The sequence below is a fragment of the Rousettus aegyptiacus genome, unplaced genomic scaffold (genome assembly GCF_014176215.1).
Source record: "Rousettus aegyptiacus isolate mRouAeg1 unplaced genomic scaffold, mRouAeg1.p scaffold_m13_p_4, whole genome shotgun sequence".
Taxonomy (NCBI): domain Eukaryota; kingdom Metazoa; phylum Chordata; class Mammalia; order Chiroptera; family Pteropodidae; genus Rousettus; species Rousettus aegyptiacus.
This window is the reverse complement of record NW_023416307.1, coordinates 144,363,686-144,379,440: the sequence shown is the minus strand read 5'-3', so window position 1 is coordinate 144,379,440 and position 15,755 is coordinate 144,363,686. Positions and strand designations below refer to the sequence as shown.

At 42.0% G+C, this 15,755-nt stretch overlaps 1 protein-coding gene across 5 annotated transcripts in view; it reads left to right on the top strand.

Annotated features, from left to right (window-relative positions):
- Positions 1-15,755, top strand: part of OSBPL10 (oxysterol binding protein like 10) — a 234,052-nt gene that overhangs the window by 66,859 nt on the left and 151,438 nt on the right. The window contains exon 1 of one of the 5 annotated variants that reach the window (XM_016140774.2): positions 1,077-4,883. The exons of 2 other annotated variants lie outside the window; for them this stretch is intronic. In XM_016140774.2, coding sequence (XP_015996260.1) covers positions 4,867-4,883 — 17 coding nt within the window. In that variant the 5' untranslated portion in view covers positions 1,077-4,866. 2 more of the 5 variants (XM_036219628.1, XM_016140775.2) reach the window with 2 other exon arrangements.

Below are 15,755 nucleotides of genomic sequence, written 5' to 3'. Positions count from 1 at the left end.
AGTTTTTAAAATAGTTTAGGATATCGCCTAGGGTCTATTTAATTGTTACATTTCTTTGATGCTTTCTATAGATATTTATATTCCTCCCTATTACTATACGACTAGTCTATACTATATTAGGAGGAATTCAGTACAGTCATTGGATAGAAGTAACGATAGTGAGCATTTTTGTTATGATTTTCATCGGAAAGCCTTTTTTTTTTATTTTTAGCTTTCAGTTTTAGAGTTGTGTACATGCATGCATATGCTCATGTGTGTGCACATATGTGTTTCAGCTGAGGTGAGGCAGTTTTCTGCTATTTCTGATTTGCTAAGTTTTTTTTCTCTTCCATAACTGGATATTAAATGTTCACGTATTATTTTTCTGCATTTATCAAGATGATTATATGGTTTCTCTTCCTTAATTTGATGTTTGCCTTATCATCTACCCTTTCTAATATTGGTTGCCACAGGCCTGGTATATTTGTTTCTGTCGTCTTACATTCACGTCCTTGTGCCTTAGGGATGTGTTTTGGACTAAAAATAAATTAATTTGCAACATTCGTTGTTTAACTCCCAAGCTTGCTTCATTTATATTTTTCGTGATTATTGATATATTCGATGTGTTTGTGCCGTTGTAATCACTGGTTTCTATTTGTCCCACTTTTCACTATATTTCCCCCCCGCCGTCGTCATACTTTTTTGGGGATAGGTTAAATTTTTTGTTCCTTTATTTATATGCCATTTTTTTCTTTGTACTGTTTTGGAATTCATACACTATTTTATTGGTTTTTCTTGAAATTTTATCATGCATTTGAGCTTTAAAAAAGTTAAAGTTAACTATTTTGATCCCTTTCCCAAACCCAGTTGAATAATTTTAGTGACTCCCCTTCTGTCTTACCTGCTGTCGATTAATATTTTAGTTCTGTCCTTAAAAAAATTCCACAAGTGAGACATCTGTATTTTATGCAGACGATATTATTTTTACATACCTCTCTATGTTTATCATTTTATTTATTCAGTGTTTTTTTTTTTTTTTTTTGGCATTATCAGCTATCTTTCTGGAATTTTGTTTTTCTAAAGAACTTTAAAAGCTCCTTAAAATGTAGGTGTCTCGATGGTAAACTGTGTTCTGGTATACTGTAAAGGCATTTTACCGTCCCACTCAAAGAACTTTTCTGAGCACGCAATTTACAATTAAAAGCTATTGTTCTGTCCTTGTTTGGGAGATATTCAACTGTCCTCCGGCCACCACTGTTTCCGGGGAGGAATGTGCTGTCATTCTGATGGTCACTGTCTGTAGAGGATCTGAGCTTTCTTGGGCTGCTTTCAAGATCTTCCCTGTGGTGTCTGCAGTTTCACTAGATATGAGTAGCCATGGATTTCTTTTTATTTATCATGCCTGAAAAATATGCTGAAAACCATTTTAGAAAATTCAGAGCCTCTTTTCTCTTAAATAGTACCTTTCTTTCATTCTCTCTGTTCTCTTTTCTGGTACTCTAATAATTAGATCAGTGTCTGACCCAATCTCCCAGTGTCTCTCGTACAGTTTCTGTCTTTTCCGTTGTTGCTGCACTTTGGGTAATTTCTTTGAATATCTTTCAGTTTCCTTATTCTCCTTCTAGCGGTTTCTAATCTGCCGCTTTACGCATCTACAGAGTCTTTTAATTAAAAAGTTGTGGTTTTAATTTCTAGAGGATGCATTTTGTTTTCAACCCTGCCTGTTTCTTCCTTACAGTCTCTTATATAATACCAGCATATCTTTGTGTTTGCATCTTTTATTTTATTAAATATTTCATGACCAGTTAACTGTTTTGTACTCTGTCTGACAATTTCAACATATATTTGCCATTCTTGGAGATCTGAATGCATTCTTTTATGTTTCTGCTAACCTGCACTCGTCATGGCTTGCCTTTTGTGTTTGGTCATATTTGATTATGAACGTGTTGCTTGAACTTTCTGTGGGTGGCCTGAGGATCTTCACCGGGAATGTTTCTTCCAAAGAGGATTTACTTTTGCTCCTTACAGCAGCCAGAGGCACCGCTGACCTGAGACCATTTTGGACCCCACCGAAGGTCTTGGCGTCGAGAGGATTGCAGATTGTGGCCTCTCTAAAGACTGGTAGGGACCTGCCCAGGGCTCAGGTCCCAGTTGCATGTGGCCGTCACATCTGCCCTCAAGACCGCTGCCCACCGCCTAGCACCGCACAGGCACGTGTGTGCGGGGCGCTCTGTGGACACCTCTGTGGTTTCTCATGATATTTCTTTGAGTTTCATTATCTAGAATAACTGCCGCAGCAAGAAAAGCCCTCTACCCCTCTTCCCCCTTTTTCCATGATACCGGAAGTGAAAAGACTCGAGAATATCTTTTTCCACCTTCACATTTATTGATAATTCAGCTGAACCCCAAACTAGGGGAATTATCCAAGGCCTTTTACATTTTGAAGATATCACTCTTTGTCTTCTTATATCCAGTAGTGTTGCCACTGAACCCTCTGGTATCGGTTTGATATTTGGGGTTCTCTGCTTTTTCTCGGTAGAAGCTTTTAGATTTTTTTTTTTTCTCTGATTAAAAAATTCACTATATGGTATCTAGGTGTGTCTTTTTCCTTTTCAACCTTTTTGGCACTCTGAGTTCTTAAAATCTAAAGCGTTAGATCTTTCTTTAACTGTAGCAAATTCCTGGTCCTTATTTCTTTGAGTATTTTTTCTTTTGTTCCTTTTCTGCTCTCTGGAACTGCTGTGAGACGGATATTTACACTTCTGTTTTATTATTATTATTATTATTTTTACTTTTAAAATCCTGTCCTTTGCTTTTAGTGAGAGTTGCCTTTATTAATATTCCAGCTCACCAATTCATTCTTTCACTCTGTTTTGCTGTTCTTCCAATCCTTTAAGTGCCCTTTTTTTCAAAACCTATTTTTCAAGCCCAGTATTTTTAGTTGGTGCTTCTGCTTCTTTCTACTCCACATCTCCAGGAGTCTCCTATAGTTCAGTGAGGCTGTTTAAACTATTTGTTAAGTTTTTATTCTTTTTTTCCATTAAGTCTACTTCTGCCAGTGTAAATCGTTCCATTCTTTTTTCTCTTTCATAGCATTACACGCTACTTTGACATCTGGTTGTTCCCACCATTAGTGTGTACCTTTTATTATTTCATGACATTTAGGTGCTTCGTTTTCTCTCTGGGAGAGTGACAGAAGCTCAGGCACTTGCCTGTCTTCCCCAGATGAGATAACTTGTTGCGGCGGTGCCCTCAGGACTGAAATAGAATCTGGGTCTTTTCACTCTCTTTTTCTTCCCTTGCTGTCCTCCCAAGGACTTGTCCCGAGTGAGTGTCAACTCTGCCAGGCTGTGGCCTGTGGAGAAGCGTTGAGGTGGGATGGAGGAGTGGTCAGGAGCTGGTGGCCCCATCTCATTTCTTCCTGTTGGTGACATGTCCAAGCCAGGCACTGTCTTGATATCACCGTAGTTCTCCAAGTTGGTGCTTCTGCTTACCTGGCAGTAATAGTGACGTGGTTGGCTCAGTTAGAGAACTCGCCATGACTCTGCTCCTCTTCTGTGGCCCCTAATCCTCTCTAGCCACAGACTATCCCTGCAGTGGGGAACCCAGTTGTCTCTGCTCTCCACTTTAATTTCTCAAAAGAAAGAGTTCTTTTTTGTGGCATCTCCAGGATTGGATTGCAAGGCGAGAACCAGAAGATGCTCTGGTTCTCTACCTGGTCCAGAACTGGATGCAGAGTTCTAAAATTCATAGATTTGTAAAGAAATAATACCATCCTTTGCAGAAAATATAACATGATCCCATTTGATTAGATCCTCTGGAATGTGTGGTTTTTATGCTTAGAACCTGGAGCATTTGATCCTCAAATGGATATAATCCTAAACAGTCTTGGGGGAGTAATTGTTTTTATGTGACGTCTGAAAAATGATGAAATAACTCTATCCTCTGCACAGTATGATGATCATGTGAGGATCTAAAGGGAATTCGTCTTTTGAAAACTTTATGAATCAGTGGTGGATACTTCATTTATGCATCTGTATGCAGTTCTTGGAGTTTGGGTTTCTTATTATTAATGTAGCATTATTCCTGATTTACATAAACATGAAGCATAGAATAAACTAAGCATAATTTCTAGTGCTGTGTGTGTGTGTGTGTGTGTGTGTGTGTGTGTGTGTATGTGTAGGTAATGGGGATGTAGCAGTAATATGGAGTCATTCTCAGCAATTGATTACTGAGTACTTTCTGAAACACTTTTTGGATTTGTAATAGGCTATTAACTTTCATTTAATATGGAGATATGATTTTTCCTCATTACTGCTATATTTTGTTTGGTTCTGAATTATGTTTGCCCCAAATAATTATAGTAGTTAACATAGTTTGTTGCATTTGCTCATAGAACAAATTCATATATCTTTTTCAGATAACCTAATTATAAGCTTCTTGAGGGCAGAATTGTGACCTGTTTACCAGTGTATCCTCAGCATCTGACATATAGTAGAGTTGCTAAATATTTGTGGATGTAGTAAGCGTTATAATCCCATTTTAAAGATGTTTATACTGGCAGAGGAACATGAATCAAATGGGTTGGTGTGTGAGGATTTGTATTCATCTGTGATCAATAGATCTACATAAAGGTGGAGCCAGTCAGTAGTTTTCAATTTTGGCTACAATTTCAGTCACCTGGGGAGCTTGGAAAAACTATTAATACCTGAATCTCATCTCCAGAGGTTCTGATTTAGTTGGCCTCACTACATGCTGGGGATGGAGAGTTTTAAGAAGTCTCCAGGTATATTAGTCAGCTTGGGCTGCATGACATGATATCATAGTCTGGGCAGCTTGAACAATAGATCTTTATTTCTCATAGTTCTGGAGTTTGGGACATCCAAGATGAAGGTGTTGGCGAGGTAAGTTTCATTCTGTTACCTCTTCTCTTGACTTGTAGGTGGCCACCATCTGGCTGTGTGCACAAGGAAAGTGAGCCCCCTGGGGTCTCCTCTTATAAGGATACTAAGCCTGTCATATCAAGACCGCACACCCACCTGTTTGACCTCATTTAAGCATATATATATTTTTTCCTTCTGGGCCTTATCTCCAAATATAGTCACACTGGGCATTAGGGCTTCAAAATAGGAATTTGGGGAATAAAATTCAGTGCAGACTTTATTTTTGTGCCACATAAAATAAGTTTGGAGGTAAGTCCTTTAGGGTTGGTTTGAGGTTCCACAGATTTGAGTCGCAAGCTCTCACTTTCTGCTCTGCCATCCCTTAGTGTCCTCAAAATCCAAGAGGAATTTTGGGATTCTAGCCACTATCTCCAACTTCCAAAAAAGGAGGTAGAGGAGGAAAGGAGTCTAATACATCACTGGTCCTCATTGGCTAGAATTCGGTCAAATGACCACATCTAGCTGAAAGGAAGATTGAGAGATGTATTTTGGCATAGTATATGGGACCTGGCTGAAAACGAGTTTTCTTGATTTGAGAGTATAGAAAATGGAAATTTGCTAGGTAGTCAGCTGTCTTTAACACCTAGTTTCAGAACGTGAGTTACTCAGTGCCAGAGCTCGGGTTGCAGACCCTGGTTTCAACCCAGTGATGATTCTACAGTGCCAGTAAAAATGGGACTGGATATTGATAAACAGGTGGATGTAGGCAATACATGTTTGGAAGATAAGAAAAGTTCTTTTCCTGTCTCTTAGACTTGCTACATGGATGAGGATTATTTGCTACATAATAAAGTAGGGTCATGGGAATCCATAAATCTTGAAATACACTGACCAGTGTATGGTCACAAACAAGATATGTTTCAGTTCTTATCTTACTGATACTTTGATAGCATTTGTCACAGTAGATCACGTCTTCCTTTCTTAAACGTTCTCTTTTGGGATTCTGGTTTTCCTCTTACCTCTGTCTTGTTTGTGTCTCATTTGCTGTTTAATGTTGAGTTCCTCAAATCTTGGGCCTAGGCCCGTTGCCCCCTGCCTCCCCTTCTCCTGGTTTTCTTTTTCTCCCATGCCTTTGGCCTCAGTGGCGACTCATTTACAGGTGATTTCACCTTTATATCTCCAGCTCAGTCCTCCTCTGGGTTCCAGATCCATCCGTTCAATTGATCCATCCATTCAATTGCTAATCAATGTCTCTTGGAAGTTTTCAAGGCATCTCAAGTGCAGCATTTTAACACCGAATTCCAGTTCATCGTCAAGTCCTGTCAGTTGCGCCCCCTGCAGAAACTCTGCCACCTCCACCCTGGTCTAGACTATTGCCCGGGACACTGAAGTTTTTTAAAACACCTTTGTTAAGGTATGATTTATATACCATAAAACGTATTCATCACAAACGTGCAATGCATTACTTTTTAGTTAATGTATATATTTGTGCAACTATCACCACAGTTCAGTTCGAGAACATTTCTATCACCAAAATAACTCCCCCTGGCCAGTTTGTAGTTAATTCCAATCCCACCCTCTGCACCAGACAGCCACAGATCTGCTTTTTGGCTCTATAAATTTCCCTTTTCTAGACATTTCATGTAAATGATGCCATATGGTATGTAATCTTTTGCATCTACCTTCTTTCACTTAGTTGAACATTTTTGGGGTTCACCCAGGTTATAGCAGGTATCAATATTTTGTGGCTCCTGTTATAAATAATATCCCATTACGGGTATACCACACTTTGTTTACCGAGTCTCCAGTTTATGGACATTTTATTCTCACGGTTACTAGTTTTGTATTTTAGTGAATATCTTAGCATCTCTTGGTGCCGTTCCTCCGCGCTGCTTCACCCCGCCAGAGCAGGGACCTCGTCTGTCCCCACCTCCACCATGTATTTTTAGCATTTAGCAGACATTGCCTAGCTCAATGTAGGTACTCGGTTAAAAAATTTTTTTTTTAAAGAAATAAGGGAATTCTTAGGAATCAGACATAGTTTTGGAACCAAAGCGAATTTCTTCAAGAAATCAAGTTTGTATGGATTCTTTTTTTAACCATAGTGAGTAAATGTATCCACAGTGCTTTATCCACTGTGTACAGCTGACCACGTTGAGAACCAGGTGTGAGTCCTTGCCAGATGTTTCCATGGCACGGCCAAAAAAGAATACAGGCTCTTGTTTTAAGTTCTGTCTTGTTGGCATTGTCGTCAATTAACTAAGCTGCTGATACAAAGCAATATGAGCATCAGATCCGATTTACTGTCTGCACGGAGAAATGTGATATGTACTTTTGGAAGTTCTTGTTTTATAACCAGAGAGACCTTCACACACAGTGCTGGTGGAATGGTCTGCAAAAGAGAGCTAGCTTTTTGCTTTTGCAGACTTGAGCCTCAAAGCTCAGAGTGGATAAAGTGCCTTGTTACGAAAACAAAAATCACTGGTTCTCAGTGTGGCCCTACCAGCTGCAGCATCAGCTTCACCCAGGAACTTGTCAGGTTCAAGTTCTCGTGGTCCACTCTGACCTCTTGAATCAGAAACTCTGGGAGAGGGGCCCAGGAAGCTGTGTTTTAACAAGCTTCCAGGTGATTCTCATGCAACCCCAACTTTGAAAGGCACAGGCCTAGGCCGTAGCCCTTTACTGCCAAATCACACCTTCTACACTGTCACCCATAGGGAAAAGTAAAGGACACTTTGATCCAGGGACAGTAGAGTTCAGGGGCTGACTCAGAGATTTGTGGGAAAATCTGAGCCTAGGGGCTTGCTTATGATCTGGATTGCTTGCTCTGGTCGCCACAGGCCAGTGTCCCATCCCTCATCATCTTGGTACTAGGGTGGGGATGCTCACCCATCTTTCCCCCAGGGCTGTAGCAAGTAGCAGAATCTTTTTCCGTGTGATTTGGTGTGTAGGTTCAAGCTTATGGTACAAAGCAGGGGCTTGATCAAGACTCAGCCCATCTCAAGGAACTCCAGGTGAGTTCTCTGCCTTGTTGGATGGCAAGAATGAAACTGTGAGTTGTGAGCATTAAGACATACCTTGACAGTTTACAATTTACTTAAAATAGTGTGAATTTCTCACTTAAAGACACTGGAAACTCAAGAGTTAATAGGAGTTCTGAAGGTGAGGAGGCAATATTCTGCAAGCCTGTATTAATAATTGTTAGACATCTCTCAGTTCTTAAGTCACCTAGTCCTTAGAAGCAGATTGAATCTAATCGAAGATCAAATCCAAGTGCTGTGCATTAAACCTTGTATTAAACGTTTGCTTCCATGTACACTGGTGCTTTATCAAGGGGCATCCGTGGCAGTAGCCACTGGGCCGGGGGTCCTTAATCCTCAAGTGCTTCATTCAGCCTGGTCCCTTGGGTCCCCCTGCACAAGCGAGCACCTGCATCATGCTAGTTGATGATCCAATTATGCAGGAACTCACTGCCAGGCGATTTTGTAACTTTTCTTTAAATCTTTCTCAAAAATACTTCCAAAGTGACAGAGCCAAGAAATCCGCTGCCTGGACTGTTGTGATTTAGGAGCTTTCAGAATGAGACAAAGTGAGGTCAGCTGGTACTTAACTGATATGTTCCGCTCGTTGTACGGGCATGTGGAGCTCAGGTGTTTACTGAGTGATTTGGGGGGAAACTTTCACAGACCAGCAGAGAACCAGGGTGATGAATAACACTGTAAGGTTTTATCTTGACTGGTTTTGCACTGGTTCTTATACTGTAGGGTGACTCAGGGAAGCTTCGAAATTCACATTCCTGATTTTTCTGATCTCATTCACAAGGGTTCTGGTCCTCTAGGTACAAGTTGGGATTCAGGAATCTGTGTTTTTATCAAGCTCCCCAACCGATTCAGAAGGAGGAAGTAGCTGATCCAAATTGTAAGAAACATTCTTTTTAGAAGGCAAGAGATTTCAATATTTTATTTTAAAAAAAACTACACTATATTGCTGGTATTTTAATTTTATTTTTGGATTATTTTTACTTTAGAGATGTTTTTACTTTTTCTTTAGAAATATGTGTCAGTACTTTTTTAATGGTTTTGCTTTCCCCATCCTGACAGTTTAAAAATATTCACCCATGTTTCTCCTAATTACAACATAAAGTTATACTATGTAATATAAAATAAAGTACATATAATTATGTATTATATAATACACATTAGATTATTAAAACTAATACTATTTTTTTAAAGTCTTTAACATACGTGACATTTATTTTGCCACAATATATAGTGAAAGAACGTGGTCTACAAAATTTTTACTTTTAAGTGTTTGATTTTTTAGCCATTTTGGAAAATGTTCCATGTACATTTAAAATAGTCATATTCTTCATTGGTGTATGTAATTATTTGTAAAACTTGAAGTTTGTACTTATGTTATTTTGAATCTATATATTCTTGTTTGTTTTTGCTTATCTATCAAAAGCTGGGCGATAGGAAGATTCTGAAATCTCCCGGTCGGATTGTGTTTTATTTTCGTGTACTTCTGTTTGCTTTCTGTATTTTTAACCGTATGTTTTTGCAACTTTCCGGTGAAAACTCTAATCAACACACACTATCTTAACAGTTTTGGGCCATGGGCTCTGAAGGTGGATTGCCTGGGTTAAAATCTAGCCCCCTCGTTTCCTCTCTGTAAGATCTTGAGAATGTCGTTAACCTTTCTGTGCTTAAAAGTTTGTTATCTCTAGAAAGGGGTTATGATTACATCTACTTCCTGGGACTGCTGGGAGGGGTGAGTTAATATGTGTGCAGCACACGATGAGTGACACATAGAAGGTGCTCTGCAAATATCAACAGTTCTTTTTATTAATAGTTCAGTTTATATATCTGTAAGATGGTTGAAGGCTAGTGTAATAGTTCTGCTATAGACAGCCACATTGAATTTTTCTGATATATTGAGATTGAACTTGTACTGCATGCCTGAATACATTTAAAAATGGTTTGAATTCTTATGTAATAGGACATATTTGTCCCATGGTTGGTGATGAGCCCTTAGGGCCCTATGATAATTTAGTAACTTCCGGAGTGTTGGGATCTCCATCTCTTGGTGGATTAGGGGATGGTGGTGGAAATCTCTGGTCACAGAATTGAGTAGTAGGTAGCTGAGAGATGTCAGAAGGCTGTTGTATTTCTCTCTCGCCATTGCCACAAATTCCGTGGGTTGAGAGGATTCCAGGCTTCAGAGCTTGGCTAGGATCAAGGTTGCCTGCAGGTGTTGGGCCTTGGAACCTGTCATGAGCTTTTGATGCTAGGATCCAGCATCTTTCTCTCCAGGAAGTTAGGTTATCAAGAGAGAAATTCTGGAAGATTTATGCATCTTTTCCAAGCCAGAAACCCTCAGGGTTTTGAGTGTGATCTCCTCTGGGGTGAAGAGGCCACAGTGATCAAGGTGTTGCAGCCCATCTTGTCAGACTGGTAGCTTCGAGGAGGTAACTTTTTGGAGAACTTTAATATGTTTATCTCTGAAGATAAGGAGGGCTCAAAAGATGAACAATAGATGATATTAATTTTGAAGACTTAAGGTAAACTTAGGAAAATACATCCACGATTCGATATCCCTACTTTCTTCATATACTGAATATGTTTCGCTTTGCCAATCTTTCTGTCCTTATTTTCTGTCAGCAATGGATTGGAAATTTTAGAAACACGATGATTCTAGGTCTCAGAAATGGTGATATTTTGAGTAGCTGTGGGCAGAATGGAATTGGAAGGCAGCTGAAGCGTCAAGAATCAGTATACACAGTGCTGAAAAAGAACTTGGAGCTTTGTGCCTGGCCTGGATGCGTCCTCAGTGGCATGGGACTGCGGAAGCTGCCTAAGCTGGGGAAGCCCAGGCTTCTGCAAGGGGGTCTCTGTCTCTCTGCCATTTTGGTGTATCGGTGGGGTGATGATTGGGATTCCGGAAGTCAGGCAATAAATTAACCCAGAGAAGGGTTTTAAGCTGAAGAAGTAGGGTCTTAGGCTGTTATAGGTAAGGACAAGGCAGGGTATGGAAGTCTGTTCCAGCAGTTTGGAGCAGGTGCTTCTCAGAAGACAGAGTACCTGGGGAAGGTGAGACAGAACCCGTGAGGCTGAGGTCCTCCTTCCTCTTTCACACGGGGGACGGTGGGTCTGGCGGGCAGGGCGCCTGGTGTGGAGATGAGGGCTGAGCCTCACGGGGAGCAGAGTCATGACGGCACCCTCTTGGAAATAACAATAACGTGGGCATGAAAGGCCATGGGTACGAAAGGTGTTCTGCTCAGTCGTCGAGGAGGGGGTGATAACCTCCCGTCCTCAGGCCTTCTACTCTTGTCACTTTAATTTTCACTTTTAAATTTAGATGAAATGATTTAGCTCTTTGTCAGGAAGAGCCTGTCTAGCAAAAGTTTCTCTTCAAAAGATTCATTTCGCTGCATTTTTCCCCCTCTAATTCTGTTATAATTTGGTTGTAATTTCTTCTCGTCAGCATTAATGAGCTGATTTCCTGATGCCCACCCCCCCCCCCCCATCTTTTCCTTTTGTATTTCTGCTCCTTGGAGTTTAGCCGATGGCTGCTGGTGGGCTCCTAGGCCCTGTTCCTCTCTTCTCCCAAAGTAAAAATGTATGTTTTTACCTTTTAGAGCCTAAGGTTCAACCGTAATAAAGCTTACCAGGTGGATGGGGGGTGGATTAAAAGGCTTATAGGCGTAGAAGGATGACATTCAGAGATGAAAGCCTTGGAAAGCAGCGTGACAGGTAAAGTGAGTGTGAATGTGTGCAAGTGAGTGTGAATGTGTGCACATGTGAGTGTGTGAGTGTACAGTGTGAATTCATGAGTTAGTTCAAGAATGGATGTGGATATTTGAGTGTGAGCGTGTCTGAGCATGAGTGCAAGTATCTGTGCGGGTGCCTGTGTGCAGGTGTAAGTGTACATGTGTGTCTGGGTATCGGTATGAGTGTGTGTGTGTGAGTGTGTAGGCAGGTGTATGTGTCTGTGAGTGTGTATGTGCACTTGTGCATTCTTTCTAGAGTAGTGAGGTTTGTCTGAAAGATCGTAGGCACTGGCTGGTCCTCGGCCCTTCCTCAGGCCTGCCGTTAGCCAGCTTTGAATCGGGCAAGGGTGCCACCCAGAAGCTGGCCTGATGGCTTTTGTCATGAGTTTGTTTGATTTCTCCCCTTAGTCTCTCCTTTCTCCAGCACGATCTTTGGTTTGTTAACATAGCAAATAAAATATGCTCTATGTGTATACAATCAAGTTTACCTACACGTCCATCAGGTTGCATGCCAAAGCTCAACACTAAAAAGTACACACTAGAAATTAGGTGTGTCTCATTTCTCTGGAAGGAAGACCTTTAAGAATGTTTCAGGATTTTATCTAGCAACTTCACTTGGCTTGATGAAGCCTAACACAGAAATATGGTTAATTTTTCTATTTAGAATGAAAACTGTGACTTTCAGATACAGCCGCAAGCTCCAAACAGCAGTGCCCGACAGAGCCGCGACCCTGCAGGAAACCAAATGTAATTTCTTTCCTCCCAGGGGATGTGACCAACAGAAATTGCCCTTCTTAGGGCCGTATGGACAGCTCTTACCTGTATATGACACAGGCTAACTTGACTTTCAAAGGCTATCCTGAAAGAACACTTTGTTTAGTCTGTTGCAATTTTTAATCAGTCTCCCAATTTTTAATCAGATAGTCTCCCATCACCCCTCCAAATATGATAGTTTTTCTTTAGAAAAGGAGTAAATTCTTGATGACTTTCCTTAGTACATATGATTCAGACCTGTGCATTTGCATTTAAACTATTTTAAAAAGTAGCGGAAATATGTTTTTATTTTCCATCTGAGGCAAGAAGTTAGAATTAAGATGTCAGTTGATATAGGTAATGTGAAAAAATCATTACTGTCCCCATACCCTGCATAATGTGACATCAATTGGTTATTCTGTCATCCTTATTGGTGAAAACAATAGCAGCATTCAGTTCATGTCTTTGTACCAGTTTCTTAGTGATGTCCTTTTCAAATACATGGTTGTTTGTTTGCATAGGATGCATCTGGGAGGCTGGCTGTAGGTCCCAGTAGCTGAGCTGTGAGAAGCAGAAGGGAGAAAGGTGTTAAGCCCTTTCTCCCTTTCAACCACCAGCATGTGCCTTCTCCTTGAAGCCTGCTCGGGTTAACCCCTTCCTGTTCTGCCCACCCCTGTGGAAAGGTGGCATGCTCATTAGCGAGGGTTGCCATAGCTCTGCGGGGTGGGGTTGGAGCCCAGTTTCCTTCCCTACACTTGGGAGGATTGTAGCTGTTAATGCCCAGACTTGCCAGGAGCAGCGTCCGCACAGCTGCAGTCACGGTGATGGGACATGTAGGTCGTGTTGAAACATGTTCTGCTAGAGAGAGAAAGGGTCAGCACTTGATTTGACCATTGGCAGCTCAGAGATGACCCCAGTTCTTTCATTGAAGGAGACTGGTTTTTGCCAAAAAAAAAAAAAAAAGAGAGGGAGGTAATCTCAAATAGGAGCACCCGAAAATAGAAATTTAAAAAAGATTTTTGGTGCATTTGTAAGGCTAGCTGCTCTAACAGATCTTGAGCTTAGTGGCCTAACGAAACTGCATGTAGCAGGTGATGTGGGTGCTCCTGACCCCGTGACTCCAGGGGGTGATTTGGGGGCCCAGGCTCCCTCCTTCTTGTGTCTTTGCTAAACCCATTATGGGATTTCCAAGCTGTCTTTCAGGTTGTCTCCATTCCAACATGTGTGAAAGTGTGTGTGTGTGTGTGTGTGTGTGTGTGTGTGTGTGTGTGAGAGAGAGAGAGAGAGAGAAAGAGAGAGTGTGTGTGTGTGCACGAGAGACGCAGACTGAGTGTGTGTATGGGCCAGGCCCGCATTACTTCTCATACTCTGTTGGCCATAGCTTGATTGAATGGCCACATACATCCTAACTACAAGGAAAGCTGGAAACATGTTCTGGCTGTGTCTCCTGGAAGACGAGGGCAGATTTGGCGATGAACTGTCAGATTACGCCAGTGCTTCTCAAACCTGAGCGGCATCGGAACCACCCGGAAGCCTGGTGGAGTGCAGCTTCCTGGGCGTCTCTATAGGAGTTTCTGATTTCCAGGCCTTGGGTGGGGCCCCATAATTTACATTTCAAACAGGCTCCCGGGTGGTGTTGATACTACGGGGCTATGGATCACATTTTGAATAGATCTGGGCTGTGTATGACTCAATTTTTTTGTCTTGATTTATCCATGCTAACGGTAAATACCAGAATTATTATATCTTTATTATAGTGACTTGAGATAGGACGAAGGAGAAGGGAAAATGGGTAGGCAGCCTTGCTAGGCCATTTGGAATGTTAAAAATAGTTAAAAGTGGAAGATTTCGTTGAGGATTTGGAGGATGGAGACATGGGCAGTCAGGTGCTAATGAGATGGCCACAGCTTGCTCTGTGGGACAGAGATGACCGAGATTGAAGTTCAAGTTTCTTCGCGTCTCAGGATATCTGTGAAATGTGTATCTTGTTGGGTCGCTGTGAGAATGATTTAGGTCAGAGGTTTGTAAACTCTCTTGGTCCGTGGTGCTTACAGGTTAAAAATATTCTAGCTATTAAGCTGTTGGTGCCAAATGACTTCATACACATTTATGTTCTAACAGCTCGGAAGTCATTTGAAAAAATAATTAACATAAATGGAAGGAAGTATGTTTTTATTTCTTTGTTAAATACCCATAATTACTCATTGATGAGATGTGTGCCCCGGCAGGCACCACAGTGCTTCTCAAACCTTGGCACCCCGGCGGGCATTGCTGCTCCCTCCTCCTGTTCCATGCTGAGGTTTGCTTTAACTCCCAGCACCTTCTTAAAAACCCAGCTTTGCAAACAATACAGTGTCGTTGCAAGAGATGTAGTGCAATCTGATATAAAACAGTGAAAACTACCCGAGTTAGTAGTGTGCGTTGTATCTGACCTGAGCTGAGTGTTGCTGTGTATTCCTCAAACGTAAGATCGTTTGCAGGGCCCCGTGAGTTCACAGGAGTGGCCCCCAGGTGCCGTGGCGCATGCATGGGACTGCGGAATTTGGTAGTTTTCCCCCTTGGTCATTTATTCACTGAATAATGTTAACTGAGTATTGTCAGAGTTGCAGGCCCTGAACTGGGTGTGTGTGTGCGTGCAGGGGGTGAGGGGAGGGGGCGGGGGACAAGTTTCCTTCTCCAAGCAATGGAGAGTCTGTGGGGGAAAACTAATCATTGAATCAGACAATTATGCAAATGTAGACTGCCACTGGGGCCAGGGAAAGACGATTGCAGGGTGCTGTGAGAGCTTGTGGGAGGAGCGTTGGACCTGGTCAGGAGAAACTCTCTCAGCTTGGCGGTGCTTGAGTTGTTCCTGAAGGCTGTGAAGTTAGCATGGCGAGACGGGGGAGGGAACTGTCTCCTAGGCTTTGGCGCGGTGGGCGGGGTAGCATTCCGGGCAGGTATTTCTTCCACAGTCGTGAGGGACTTGGTCTTTTTTCCCCCTCAGTTGCACTGTGGTTGCCTCGTGACTGGTGTGCAGCTTGTGCGTGCCAGGTGTGTTGGACAACATCTGAACTGTGTCATGAAGAATCCACTGGTCGTGTAGTTGGAGTTTGTAGCGAAGTCAGATGGCAGGAAGAGTTTCAGTAAGCTGTCGTGGACCGGTAACAATTTGGAACCACCAACATTCATGGACCACACTTGGATAACTGCTCTGAGCAGGGGAGACAGCATGAGCAAAGGTCCTGTGGTGGGAAGTAGTTTGGTGACTAGGAGGGGGCAGAGAAAAGGCCAGTGTGGGTGGAACAGAAAGCGAGAAGGCGGAGAAGCCAGCAGGGGCCGTGCTGGGCTTCTAGCCCAGAGGAAGAATTCGAGTCTCAGGTGAAGGAGCC